At 54.5% G+C, this 14,032-nt stretch overlaps 1 protein-coding gene across 2 annotated transcripts; it reads right to left on the reverse strand.

Moving 5' to 3' along the window:
- Nucleotides 1-885: 885 nt before the first annotated feature.
- Nucleotides 886-12,405, reverse strand: ATOSB (atos homolog B). 2 transcript variants are annotated; one of them, XM_007455952.1, is made up of 9 exons: nucleotides 12,316-12,405; nucleotides 4,936-5,079; nucleotides 3,715-4,684; nucleotides 3,497-3,555; nucleotides 3,200-3,305; nucleotides 2,916-3,074; nucleotides 2,523-2,591; nucleotides 2,264-2,439; nucleotides 886-2,145 (listed from the first exon to the last, which is right to left on the reverse strand). In XM_007455952.1, exons 3-9 carry the CDS (start codon nucleotides 4,606-4,608, stop codon nucleotides 1,992-1,994), a joined length of 1,617 nt encoding a protein of 538 aa, XP_007456014.1. In that variant the 5' UTR covers nucleotides 4,609-4,684; nucleotides 4,936-5,079; nucleotides 12,316-12,405; the 3' UTR covers nucleotides 886-1,991. The 2 variants fall into 2 exon arrangements, with proteins under 2 accessions (XP_007456014.1, XP_007456015.1); XM_007455953.1 differs by lacking the exon at nucleotides 12,316-12,405 and adding an exon at nucleotides 7,979-8,078 and having other exon boundaries at nucleotides 933-2,145.
- Nucleotides 12,406-14,032: the final 1,627 nt, after the last annotated feature.

A 14,032-nucleotide genomic window follows, 5' to 3' on the forward strand; every position in this document is an offset into this window, starting at 1 on the left:
CATTCAGCCAATCAGCGTTACTCGGCAGAAACGTGCATCAAGTTGCTCGCTGGGAGACGCAGACTTTCTAGAGAGGGCTTAAGGCTGGAGCTTTTTCTTGTTCTCGCTGTTCAAGCCCAAGATCCCGAACACGGTGACCAAATGGAGGCTACTTTTCGCGTGCAGGTGTCCCAGAAAAGCTTCCCACAGAATTCTTTATCCCCACTGGAGACTCAGTTTACCCTTCTGAGCGTATAATCGCCCCCATCTTTCACCATAGCGACGAGCGATTGGAGCTGACTCATTGCTGTGGTTGCCATAGCGACATTCTCTGGTAGTCCTGCTGTGCTGTACCCAGCCCTCCCACTGGGGGCCGACTCCATTCCCGTTACCATGGTGACTGGGCCTAACATTGCCCGGTGATTGGACTGAGGTTTCCCCCTTCCCTCTTTTCCCAAGGCATCATAGCTTTTTCTTCCTCTACCCCGTCACGGTCTATCAGGCCAGGTTCCCTCGCATACAGAGTCCAGCACACAGCCCCAACATTCAGCCTTCTCTGGAGCATGTCACCCTGCACACATCTCCGATGCTCTGTCACATCCATTAGACTTGCACAGTCACCCTCATTTTACATATCAGAGCACTGAAGCTCAGAGGAGGTAAAATCAACAGAACCAGTGTAAGAATCCAGATCCGCGTTCAGAGTTCAGCTTTTACAGCAGAACCTTCCCCACCACACCACCCCATTACGTGAAAGGGGCAAGACCAGACCCTAAGAATCATGGGGCCTCCCCTAAGACTTCCCTGCCTCAGGCCTTTTTCCTGGGGAAAGGGCAGAGTCCCGGCTCTAGTTAGGCTCTCCATCCCCATTCCCATGCTCTCCTGAACAGAAAAAGTAAGGCTTAGTTCAAGTTTCAAACAAGAATTTATTCTTTCTTTCTTTCTTTTTTTTTAAAAAAAGTACCAGGTACAATTTTTTCCTGTTTTGTTTTTTTTTTCAAGTTTTAGCAAATGCTTGTTCCCCTCAGCCCAGTCCCAGGTATCAGGGCTAAGACTGGGTCAGAGTCTAGAGTGGGGAATGGGGTAGTTGATAACTACATGACTGAGTTTGAGGGGTGCCCCTCACCCCAACTGAGGTAGGTAGGGTCAGAGTCTGGCCAGGTGAGAGGAGGCACCCCAGTCCTTGGCCCTGACTCTGTCCCCTGAACACCTTCCTCAGTCAGGACCCCAAAGCAAGGAGACACAGGCAGAAAGAGAGGGACAGCCAGAGTCTGAAGTCCTAGATGAGGTGTGGTTGACCCCTGTGTGTGTGTGTGTGCCTGCACGCATGCTCTCTCTCTCACACACATACACGTACACAGACACACACAGACACACAGACACACACACACACACAAGTTGGCCTTCAGAGAGAGGTGAGAGGGTCGGGGAAGTGAAAGGAATAAGGAAGGACAGGGGAAGCTGAGTCTTTGGCTGGTGACTCAGTCCTTCCGGGATACTTCTCTGCTCTCAGCTGAGGGAGAGCAGTTCTCCTACAGCCCCCATATCAGCCTCTTCAACTCCTGAGGTTGGAGCAATATCTGAGAGTGGGAAAGGAGGAGGGGCAATGCCAATTATCAGGTTTGGGACATTACCAAGGCAATCCAATTTGAATAAATTATAAATTAAAATAAATAAAATAATAAGTGGCCCCTGCCCAGGACAGGGAGGCAACGCTGGCATGACTTGCCTGGGAACTTAGGACAACCTCAGGGTAGCTCCAGTTCCTCCCCACTGCCGCAGCTGGCCTGGGAAATCCAAGGGAGGGGGCAGGCACGTGGAGTACCCAGAGTAGGGCAGAGTGTGGTAAGATCAGAAGCTTTAAACACCCAAATAATCAGTTTGGGCATGAGCGTGGTGAGGGCTTTAATTCAAGCCTGAAGGGTCTCTCGCACCTCTCCACGTGTTTGCTCTGTCCAGGATGGAGGAGGATGGGCAGGTCCTTGGCCCACGTGGGTTCAGGGCACTGACAATCAGGGCAAAGGTGAATAACGTGGATTGCGAGGGGCCTCAGTCACAGCCTGCAGCTCGTAGGGGAGCCCTGTGTCCAGTTCCAGGCTCCGGCGGGAAAAAAGCAGGCGGATGTCTCCATGCAGGCTTAAGCGGCCTGAGCGGGAGCTCCGGAACCTGGGGGAGGACAGGGTGATCAAAGTAAGACCCCCAGACTATAGACAAGCAAGGAGAGATGCTATTCAGGGAGGACATGCCTGGGTTATGGAAAGGCTACCCAGGGCCCTGTCCTCACCTGAGGTGCAACAAGTAGCAGAGGAGGCGGCGGGTGGGGCTAGCATTTCCCTCCTCACCCACAGGCACCAAAAAGAGGCGATGACGCAGGAAGGTCATGTGGGCAGCAGGCATGTCCGAGAAGTCAAAGGTCACGAGGAACATCTTCACCACAGTCTGGTTGGGGTTAAATAAGGTCTGGGGACAGGAAGGGCAAGGTTGGTAGGGTCTAGGGGATGTTTTCCTGTCCCCACTCCCACTCCCCCTCAGGGAAAACTCACCACTTGGATGGTGCCCACCTTGGGCACACTGTAACCCTTCCTCCCCAGGGGGTTCAGGTCCACGACGCCCTGGGAAGGCCATGGAGCCATCAGACAAAGTAGGGTCTGGGAGATCCCTGAACACTCATCCATCTCCACAATCTCTCATTCTGGGACCTGGCCCCTGCCCTACACTAGAGTTCTCCCCACCTGGCTCTGACTCTTAGGCGATAACATCTAAAGAATACTTCCAGAGCAGTTCTCCTGGGTTCCCTAACTCTGCTGGTCTCCGCCCAGGGTGCCCTTCCCAATAAAGTCTTTTGCTTTGTCAGTTTAAAAAAAAAAAAGAATACCCCCTGCCCCCAAACCCTCATGCCCCTCATGAGCTAACTTTGGGTTGAGGTCAGGTCATACCAGGAAGGGAGCCGGGGCATTTTGCTCAGAAACATCAAAGAAGGTGACAGTGACAGGCAGCGTGACATGCTGAGGGCAGTAGGATCCACTAGCTCCAATCTCTGCTGTGAAGCCCTCAATGTGGCCAGATGGTGCAAAGCGTCCTCGCAGCAATGATTCCTGGGGATGAGGTGGGAAAACATATTATGAGACAGATGCTAGCTGTTTTCCTTACCCATCCAAGCCACACACACCACCATCCCTTCCCGCAAGATCCACCAATCAAGGAACCCAAGGGGAACTACCTCAAAGTTGCCCAACAGGGTACGGCTGACGGCGGGGGTAGGAACAGGGGAGGCACTGGGGGTGCTCAGCAGGCCTGGCCTCTTCCGGAGGCTTCGAAGGGAGCTCCTGGTAGGGGAGGGGACACACAAGTGGGTTGGCTTGAGGTATTCTGCTACGCTTGCTACTGTCCTTGGGCCCCACCATTTGCTACTACCTAGGGCTCCTTCCCTGAGGTCCCCCACCCTGGGGTTGGAAAAAGAATTACAGACATCTGCCCCATTTTCAGGGAGGGGCAGAAGGAGAAGCTGGTCACTTACAGCTTCAGGCGACAGGCACCTTTCAGCCTCCGCCCCATGGGACTGCAGTCTGTTGGGTCCTATGGAGAGGAAAGATTAGGGACAGAGATTGGGTGGAGGCCAGGTATGTTTGGAGCAGGGGCTCATCACAAGCTCTCATAGGAACATCCTCCCAAGCCCATCACCTTTCCCCACACAGAGGTCCACTTAAGAGCAGACCACTTCCTCTCCTGGCTTACCAGCACAGGCTCCTTGGGCCCAGGCAGCAGGTGGCTCCAGAAGGGTGTGGCTTTGGCATCAGAACTGTTGGCAGCAGGAGGGTGGCCCAGGGTTCCCCGGCGCCTCCGAGGGGCTGGCCCCTCATCCTCAGAGCTGACATCCGGGGCTTCTCCAGCTGGAAGCAGCCTTCGCTTGGTGGGGCAGGGGCCTGGAGGTCCAGGGCCAGGGGGTGTGTGCTCGGGGCTGTGCCCATTGGCAGTGCCAGGGGACTCCCTAGGCCAGGGGCTGCCCCCATTGCCCACCCCAGCCACTAGGCTCTTACCCCCTATTTGTGCAAGACTGTGCAAATCAGTGTCAAGTGTGTGCAGCTGGCCCGGAGGGGCTGGCCCTGGGGACTCCCCCAGGGACCCCTGTCCCCCAGGATGTGGGGAAGCCCAGTCTCTGGTGTGCAAAGTACTGCAGGAAGCATTTGATGGGGGCCAGGGGGGACTCTGGGCCCCTGAAGTCCGAGGTGAGGTGGAGCTACCTCCCTGTTCCACAACACAGAGGCCATGATGGCAGAAATGTTGGCTGGCCACGCCCAGTCCCAGCCCCAGTCCCTCTGGGCCCAATAGCCCCAGAGTAGGTGGTTCTTCAGGGGGTAGTCCCTCTCTGGCCCCCAGCCCAGGGCCTCTCTTCAGCTCCCGGGGACCCTCAGTGGGTGGGGCTGGCCGTTTCAGGGCCCTATGAGGCTCGGAGGCACCAGCTGGAGGGGAAAAGATGGATACCTGGTAGACCCCGGGGGATGTTGCCCCCCCCGCTGGGCTGTAGCCCATGAGCAGGCCACCCTGGAGGGCCCCCTGCCTGACTGCAGGCTGTGAAGGGCCAGCCTCTGGCTCTGAGGATGGAGACGGCTCCGCCTGCACGTGGCGCATGAAGCCCCCCCTTGGGTCAGGGGGGACCCCCCCCAGAGCCTTTATGCTGGGCCTGGGCTGGGGGGCCTGGGGACATCTGTGCAAGAGAAGAGAAGAAAAGATGGTCAGGGCAATCAGTGAATCATCTCCCTCCCAGGTGAATTTCAGATCCTCCCCTGGACTGAAGAGGTGAGCTTGTGAGGTTCCTGGGGGCGAAGGTGTCCCAATCTAACACCTTCAGATGGACTAATGGAATATAAAGGCCACTCGCAGAACTTCTGAGAAGGTGACACATTTAGCTCAGGTTTCTAACTGTACCTGCTCCCCCTCCCTCTCCCTGGCACTCACCCCGATAAAGAGGCCTTAAGCCTAGCTGTGTGTTCCCTCTTCCTGACTGATGCCTTGCTCTCCTAGCTTGCAGTCTGGTCCATGCCTGCTGCACTGGCGAGGTGACTGCCACCATTCCGTGCAGCTCCTAGGCTCAGCTGGACCCTGAGGAGAGAAAAACAGACATAAACCAGGATCTCTGGAGCCAGCAGTAAGGCTGCTCTCCAACTGTCAGCTAATAGAGTATATGCCAGGACACCCTCCTCCAGTATGAGGAGCCCTTCAGAAACAGAAGGGGCAGCCTTGGCATCCAGGGCCCAGAGGGCAGAACTGGGCTATACAAGGAGTCACAGAGAGGCAGGTCTTAGCTCATTGTAATAAGGATGTGACAAGTAAGTTGAGGCAGGATAACTACTTATCAGGGCCACCAGCTAAGGGACTCCTGCCCTGAATGAGAGGGGGGATGAGATACCCCAAGATCCAAGAGACCATGCCAACTGAGAGGTGGCCAAAGCAAAAATTCAACTCTCCTAGTCAAGGCCACTGAGTTGCACAACTCCTTCCCACATACCTATCTCTAAAGGGACAAGTGCCATCCCATAACCCTAAGGGCAGAAGTCTTACAGAAACTTACATCCCCATCAGCACTCCTTAGAAGTACAAACTTCAGGTCAGCTCAAAGTGGGCCCTTCAGCATTAAACTCCCAATTGGCCCCAGCAGTCTGTCCCTTTAACAGGAAGCAACAAATCTAATCAAAAACAAGTCTAGAGGGGGTGGGGTGGGGGAGGAAGCACTGCTAGAAGGCACTTTCCAGGGCCTACCCCTCCCCCTACTTAGGCCCTGCAAACTAGTGATAAGACAGTGACAGTCAGAGAGCTGGAGTACCTCGCCACTCCTCCCCAACACATCCAACACCCAAAAACCAAAACCACTGCTTTTCTGTCAGGGTACAAGATGGCCTTCACTGACTAGTCCACCCTCAGGAGTCCATATTGGGTGAGGGGATGTCCAGTTGAAGGCCATCTTCCTTCATGGGAGAAAACATTGCCCCCAGGATCAAGCTTATCCTTTGGTCAGTAGCCAGTGCTGCCTGCTATCCACAAAACCCTTTCTCATTCAAGGAATGTTCCCTTATGCCTATCGGAGTCTTAACCTTCCTTGGCTAGGCCAAATGCCATCCTCTCCATAAAGCCTACTCCGGCCACCCTGGACCATAAATGTCTGTCTCTTCTGAGACCTCATCTATAGCAGTACCACTATCTCCTGTAACCCAGTGACAGTTTTGATTGCTCCTATGGGTAAGACATCTTGTAGACTGACCATAGGGTTCTTGAGGATAGGTTTGTACTTCACTCCTCTGCCCAACTCCAAGCACAGGGGTAAGCACACAGCAGCACTCAAAAAAGTAAAATGCAAGTCCCAGAGATCTGGGCAGCAGTCCTGACAGTGCAGAGAAAAACTCCCAGAATATGAGAGAAGCAGGGAGATTAATTGTATAGGGAAAATCAGCAACAACAAAGATGGGGGTGGGGGGCTTCCCCGGTGGCACAGTGGTTAAGAATCTGCCCACCAATGGGAGGGACACAGGTTCATGCCCTGGTCCGGGAAGATCCCACATGCCGCGGAGCAACTAAGCCCGTGCGCCACAACTACTGAGCCCGTGTGCCACAACTACCAAAGCCCGCGTGCCTAGAGCCTGTGCTCCGCAACAAGAGAAGCCACCGCAATGAGAAGCCTGCGCACCGCAACGAAGAGTAGCCCCCGCTCGACGCAACTAGAGAAAGCCCACACGCAGCAATGAAGACCCAGCGCAGCCAAAAATAAATAAATAAAATAAATTAAAGATGGGGGTGGGACGCAGGGAGAAAGGGGAGCTTTGCATCCAGGGACTGAAAAACTCTCCTACACTAAGTTCCCATCACTGCACTATCCTACACTATCCTATTTCACCAAGTTCTCATTAGAACTGGAAGCCCTAAGAAAATTCTGGTTCCCTGTGGTGGGTGGGGCGTCTGGAAACGGCAGAACACCAATGGCAGCATTGTCAGAGGATATGACCTGTAGTCATCTCTTCCCTCCTTTCCTCTACCCATGCTATACAGATTCAGGAAGGGCCTTTTCCTTAGCACTCCCACCCCTAAGTCATCCCATCATCCCAGTTGACCTCTTGAGCCCTTGCCCTGGGGAAGCCAGGTGATGACATGATGCCCTACTTGACCCCAGCATGGCTGGCATCTGCTCATTACCCCAGAGCCCTCTCAGTTCCTGCCCTGTCAATGAAAATCTCTAAGACTCACTTTCCTGCCACCCAGCCAGTCTGGCTCTAGACCATGGCTCCAAGCTGACTCATGGGGCAGGACTTGGCAGGGGAGGGGCAGGGTAGGCCAAATCTCACTCTGTGCAGGGGGTGGGCAGCAGCTGGCGTCAAACAGCTGTGCCAGGCTGTGGCTGGCAAGGACTACAGCTCCCAACATACCAAGGGAGCAAGGCCAGCAAAAACAACAAGTCCCAGAATACCACGGGGTCTGTACCCTCAGACACCTGCTAGGCCTGGGAGGTGGGGTAGGTGGGTGTTGAGCTGCCAGGCTCACTCTCCCCTTCAGTATTAAAGATATCCATTTCTACCCCGATCAAGGAAGGTGGCCGGAAGGAGAATTCCTCTCCATGTGCTTTTCACCTTCACGCCGTTCAGAAGGAACTGCTGCCAGCTGCTCTACATTTTGTACCTACACACGTCTACACTAGCTACGGGGGCTGTTCCCATGGACCACTACTGTGGGTAGGAAGGTTAACCTCTGCCCTCTCACCAACCCCTTGCCTCTCTCTGGCCTAGAGCCCTCCACCCTCCGTGGAAAGGAAGCAAATCTTAGCACCTCCTCCAAAATGAGCCCAGTAGACTCACCCTAGCACACCGGCTCCAGGACTCCTTGTTCTGACCGATCCCCCCACCCCCTGCTTAGCCTCCCAGGTCCTTTCTCTCCCCTCTCCTCCCCACAGCCTGGACAGGCCCCATTACCTACTGGAGCTTTGGAGATTTGCTATCTCCCCCTAGCACAAACTCACCCCGTTCCCAGACTGGCTCCGCCGCGGCGCCGCTGCTCCAGGCCCTTCCGTCCCGTCCCGGTCCCTCCCCTCGAATGCCCGATCCTCCCCACCACGGGCCCCCAACCCAGACAAAGGGTGGCTCAGCCTGAGCCCTGCTCTGCTAGGCTCTTCTCTGTTCAGCTTCGTGTGCAACACTAGCGGGCCCTGGCGCCCGCAGCCCCCAAGCCGCTGCCTCGCCCCTCCCCGCGACTGTCCCTCCCCGTGGGCGCCCGGGCTCCGCACTGCCGACTCCGCTGCCCCTCTGACTCACAGGCCATTTCCTACCAGCTGATGGGGCAGCCCGCCCCACCCAGCACCCCCACTCCCCCACCGCTGCAGCCGCGGCCGCCACGCCCCCCTCAAACTCCGCCCCCCATGGGCAGCGACCATGCTAATTGGCCTAAAGGAGGCCAGCCTCCCCACGACCTCAAGCGTGAGGCACGCCCCCTCCAAGAGGCGCAAGCCCATTGGTCCACAAGGGGGGCCGGCCTACATAGGGTCGCCCCGCCCATCTCCTTAACCCCTCAGCTGCAGGAGCCCAAAGCAGCTCTCAGTCCTGCCTTTTAACCCTTTGAAAGACGTAGGCCTCCCACTTTTCACCCCTCCCTTCCTCTTCAGGACGACCTAGGGCGTTCACAGACAAAGTTCGACAATCCCCAAAGTCAGCTTGCTCTTTCAACACCAGATCCCAAATATCCCCACTCCCGTTCGTATCTCCGTGCCTTGCAAACCAGAGTTCCAGAGACCAGAGGGCTCTTGAATCCCAGGAAGCTTCCTTCGTGCCAGGGTGAAAAGGTCTTGAAGTGGGATCTCATCTCTTTCCACTGAGAAATAGTATTGTTCCTCTCTTACTCTATATTGATGTTCTTTTGCCTTCATTAGAGGGGCCCCAAGGGCTCCTGAGATAGGGATACCTTTTAATTCAGGAACCTAGACATCATTCTTTGTGCCTCTAGACTTCCATTCTGAGATCAGGCTGCTTCAGCCCTTCTGCACTCTTTCTATTCATCAGCCCCTGTTCAAGGAGGCAGAGCACCCAGGGGAAGAAGTGGGATAGGAAGGCTTCTGCCCAGAGTAGGGGGAAATATGCCCAACTCTTCTGACAGACCTCATCCCCATGACTCACAGCTCCCTCGAAACTCCCCACCCTCCCCCTGAGTCACTGGGCCCCAAGCCCAGCCCAGACCCAACCAAATTAAGTGGCAGCAGAACCAGGATTCCTAATTCTTATTCTCTTACCCTTTAAATGACCAGAATGGAAACCTTTGCAAGGATTAGACATTAAAAGACACTTTTTAGAGGGGCTGATCTACGGGCAAGCTAAGAAAATAAACAGTCCTGCCTACCTTTCCCTGTGCACTTGTGAAGTCAGACAGTTTGGAGCTTAAGAGGTTTCTAAGACTCAGGTCTTCCACAAAACAAGAGGCAAACACCAGAGCCAAAAGAGGAAAGACTCAAACTGAGACCCTAGAGAATTAGCATCAGCCAGGGCAGGCTCCCTGGCTGTGCCTCCAGAAGAGCGGGAGTGCATTCTTTTATAGTTCAGAAGCCACAGAAGCCCCAAGGTCCTTGTTTCTACCTTGCTTGTAGTGGTGGGCCCTAAGGGCCCTGAGGTTGTCACTGGACAGTAAAATGAGGCTCTCCTCCCCTACTTCCTCCCTGTGCCCTAGACTTAGGAAGGACAACCAAGTAACAGTTCCTCTAGCCTCCTTTCTCCTTACCTCAGACCAGGGGAAAAACGCTGAAAAAGAACCCAGTTGCCGTGAACTGACTTCCTTGCTGGTTCCCTCATGCTAAGGCACGGGATTTAGAAAATTTTCAACACCCTGAACAAAATTGCAGAGTACCAATGTAAAAGCCCACTTGCCTTAGTAAAAGCTTACTGGGAAGACAGGTAGACACAGAACACTGTAGGAAAGGAGTAATTCCTTGGTGACCCCACCTTGTTCTAACTGCCACTACCATAGGCCCAGGCCTTAGTTATTTGCAAAAGTCAGGGGGCAGAAGTTCAGGGGGAAGGATCAAAGATGTTCTAGGCCTCAGTGTGTACTGGGAAAGCAAGCAGCATGGTACAATCAAGCTGCCTTAAATTCTTACCCTGCTTTATTTTTTTTCATAACAGTTATCACCGGCTGACACTTCTCCCTCTTTCCCCTTCCCCCTCCCTCTCCCCGCTTTCTCTCCCTTCCCAGCCACACACACATTTATTTCTCCCCCTATTAGAATGGAAACTCCATGAGAACAGCAACTTTGTCCATTTTGTTCATGCTGGTATTCCCAGAATCAGCATCAGTGCCTGGCACATAATAGGTGCTCAATAAACACTGGCTGAAAGAAACAATGAGCCCTGGGCTGAGTAAAGAGCAATCAGGAGACCTGGATCCTAACACCTGCTCTTTCACTGTGAGACCTGGAGAAAATCTCAGTCTCTTTGTTAATTTCCAAATCTGTAAAATGAGCGTTTGTATAGACAATGAGGGCCTCTACAATTTGGACCTTATACTGCTATAATTCTAATGGCTGCTGTTCACTCATATCCATTTTCAGAGGATGGATCCAAGCATCTGAATGCCCTGCTGCTTGTACCTAAGCAGAAAGCCTATATACTCCAGCCTCTGCACAGCAAAATGATGCCCTTTCTCTTCACGCTCCACCCACTCACACAAATGCCTCAGTCTTGAGGAAGCTGGAGTGAGTCCGCCCTAAGCCCGCCTCTCAGAGAGACAGTCTGGGAAGCTGTGTTGCCATAGCAATCAGCGCCTCCTCAAAGGTTTCAGCCTGCCCTCCTTTACCCCACCCTACCCCACGGCTTTGTCTGGCTTCAGCACCCCCTCCCTCCCCAGCCAGTCTCTCAGCCAGAGGAGACTGGCTTGGGGCCCCTTTCAGCAACACTGTCACACTCATTCAGCCACTGTGTGGAAAACAGGGCTTTCTCACCCTCTCCCAGCCTGCCCAGGGGCAAAAAGAACTCTGGCACTACATCAAGTCCCCTCAGGGAACCAGAGGAGCCGCCACAAGGACTAGGCCCTAGTCTCAGTTCTGATAGCTTCCAAGCCAGGAGGGTGGGGAGCCATTCCCTCTCCCTCCCCCAGCAGAGACTGGAACCTCACATCCCTTCCCAAGTTCAGCCGACAATAGTGGCCCACCTCTCAAAACATGCCTCATAGACCTTCAGTACTTCTCACCATTTCCCCTTCCCACAGAAGCCCAGAATTTTCGAGGGGCCTAGGGTTCCCTAGCCAGGAGAAGGAAAAGTGTGGGGAAATCAGATTGTGGCAAGTGGTAAAAAGGTGTCTACCATTCACTTGGGGGGCTGCTGGGAGAGACCTCTGCAGTAGTGAGGGCGAGGTCTGGGCCTTGCTGCTGGTTACTTAGGTCTCTGGCCACGGAGTACGAAGTCTGGGGCAGGGCACAGCTCCTAGACAGGCAAGGACCAGGCCAGGCCCCAGGGTGAGGAAGGAAGTGGGAAATGAGCACACCCAGAGCATAAGGGCAGGGCAAAGTGGGGGAGGAGGGGGAAGACAGGGACCAAGGCAAGCTTCTAGGAGGAACAGGAACTAGAGTGGGGGGTTAACAGGAACCGAAGCAGGGGAAGGGTCCCCAGGGACACCAGCTAAGGGGAAAACCTGTCTCAGCCAGACAGATCCAAAGCCAACTGAGAGTCACACAAGCCCTAGTGGCAAGTGGGGCCTGGATCCTCTCTAAGAGTGCTCAGGCCTGAAGGTGGAGTTAGGAGCTGACGAGCCGGGAACACCACAGACTGGCTTCTTCACCCCCCTAATTCCATCACCCTCATTCCTGAAACACAGTACACAAACATCTTCCCGGAGTCTCTACAATGCCCCCAGACTTTCTCAAAGCACTAGGGGTTCTTCCCTCCCCAGATGGGACCTGCAACCCCTTCCCCTCACACAGTGCCCACAGCCCCATCCCTTCTTCCTCCACACAGTCCCTCCCACACTTCGGACCACCAGCCCGTCTCCATCACACGACACCCCCGATTTCCCTTAAAGCGCTTCAGATCCCCTCCCCCTCAAGTGTCGTCTGAACCCTCCACTTCAGATACCGACCTGACCCCCTCACATTGTACTTCCCACCTCACAAAGCACTCCCGCCCCTCCCCCCCAAGGGCTACTGGAGAATGCACCTCCTAGCCCCTACACTGAGCCCCCAACTCCTCCCCCAACTGTTTCACTCCACCCCCACCCAGCATTTCTCTAGATCCTCTCCTTCCCTAACGTGATTCCCACCTCCTCATGTCTGCCCAAGTGCACCCCCGTCCTTGTCCCTTCTTCCACATGCCCCCCGCCACACACCTGTAGTTCTGTGAGTCCCGTTGCACCTGGGGAGGTAATGGATTGGGGCAGTTACACAGCAGCCCTAGCTGCAGCCTCGGCCTGCAAACCTCTCCCCTTTGGTCCGAGCCCCGCCCCCGCAACGACGGGACCCACCCTCCCCCTTATCCCACCTCCCACCTTCCCCTGGCTCCTCCCCTCTCCCAGTTTCTTTGATCCTGGGGCTCCTCCCCTGTAATCCAGGTCCCGCCCCTCTCTGGCTCCGCCCCTTCTCCTCTCGGCGTCTCCCCATTGAATTTCTGCTTGTCCCGCGTCCCACCCCTGATCCCCGCCCCCTTTTGGTGTCTCCGCCTTTCACTAGGACCCGCCCCCTCGGATTCCAGGCTGGCAGAACCCGTGCCAGGCTCCCTTCCCCTGCTAGCCCTCTCCCATCTCGGAGCCTCTCCTCCCCCCTCCCCTTCTCCCGCTTGCCTCACCCCCGAGCTGGCTCTCCAGCCCGGAACCGCTGGCTCTGATTGGCTGCGGCGGCCCCAATGGATGGCGGAGGAGACAAAGTGATGGTTGCAGGTCGCCTGAGGTCCCACCCCGGCCACGTGCGGCTTCTGTAATGACAGGTCTAGAGGGGCGGGACCTCGGCCCGCAGTGGGCAGCCTAGGCTGACCGGATCCGGCCAGAGGTGGGGAGCCAGAACCAGCGCCAAAACGTCAGCCTGCGGGCGCCGAGCCTGACTGGGGCCCTCCTAGGCTTTCGAGCTGGTGTGAGCTGCCTGCGAAACTTGAACTTCTTAGTGAAGCCGTCTGCGTAAGCGCGCGTATTTGCCCTAATGGGGGAGGTCTGTGGGGTTTGCAAAGTAGTGCCATGAGTCTCAGGATTCTGTGAAAATGCGGGAATCTGATTGGCGGGGTCTCAAGACTGTGAGGATGAACGGTTTCCGCAGCCTACGCTTTGCGGGAGATTCTGAATTTTGAGAGACTGGCAGTACGAGTCAGATCTGTACCTGTGGAGGTAGGTCAGCAAGAAGTCTGTAAATTTATGAGCCTAAGTGTTAATACGGAGTTATGGGAGCCTGCAGTCGCCGGAGAAAAGAAGAGCCTTTGCTTTGTACAAGTGTCGATTGAACTATGTGACAGTTACATATATTCTGTAATTTAATTAGCGCTTGAATCTTCTCTCCAACTACCCCCAGCCCCACGGGTTCCCGAGATACAGCAGGGGAAGTCGACGCTTTACGAGCCCGGTAGATGGCAGCACAGGACCCTTGCAGAACTCAGTGGCTCTGAGTCCGGGGCCTGGCGGGCTTCTCTCTGGAGCCAGCGGGATTGATGGCTGTGTGATGGATCGGACATGTTAAAGTTCTCTCAAACTCTCAGATTCTTTAGATCTCTGTGACTTTCTTTCTGTGAGTAGTTAACTTAAGCGGCTTTACTGAACACCAGTGGTGTGCTAGGCAAAATGAAAAAAGAGAAAAAGAAAAAAATTTTTTACTTCCCTTATGGAACTTGTTCCGATTGTCATACAAATACCTCTATAATCCAAGAGAGTAAAGTTGGAAGGGTTTTGTGTAGTGGAAAAAGCTCAAAGTTTGAAGTCATTTGGTTTGGTCTCTGAACTTTGCGTAAGGAGTGTTTACTAGCTGTATGAATTTGGGTAAATTACTTGACTTTTAAAAAATTAACTTTTAATTTTAGATTTACAAATATTTTGTGAAGATAGTACAGAAAGTTTCCATATACCCCAC

This window comes from Lipotes vexillifer, unplaced genomic scaffold (assembly GCF_000442215.2).
Source record: "Lipotes vexillifer unplaced genomic scaffold, Lipotes_vexillifer_v1.1 scaffold920, whole genome shotgun sequence".
NCBI lineage: Eukaryota > Metazoa > Chordata > Mammalia > Artiodactyla > Lipotidae > Lipotes > Lipotes vexillifer.

What these genes read in the sequence shown, in the direction of transcription:
- ATOSB (XM_007455952.1), bottom strand. Translation starts at nt 4,608, where the DNA reads ATGCGCCACGTGCAGGCGGAGCCGTCTCCATCCTCAGAGCCAGAGGCT. An exon ending in ATGCCCCGGCTCCCTTCCTG is followed by an intron (nt 2,592 to 2,915) that starts GTATGACCTGAC and finishes TGGCCTTCCCAG; the next exon opens with GGCGTCGTGGACCTGAACCC. An exon ending in TGCTACTTGTTGCACCTCAG is followed by an intron (nt 2,146 to 2,263) that starts GTGAGGACAGGG and finishes GTCCTCCCCCAG; the next exon opens with GTTCCGGAGCTCCCGCTCAG.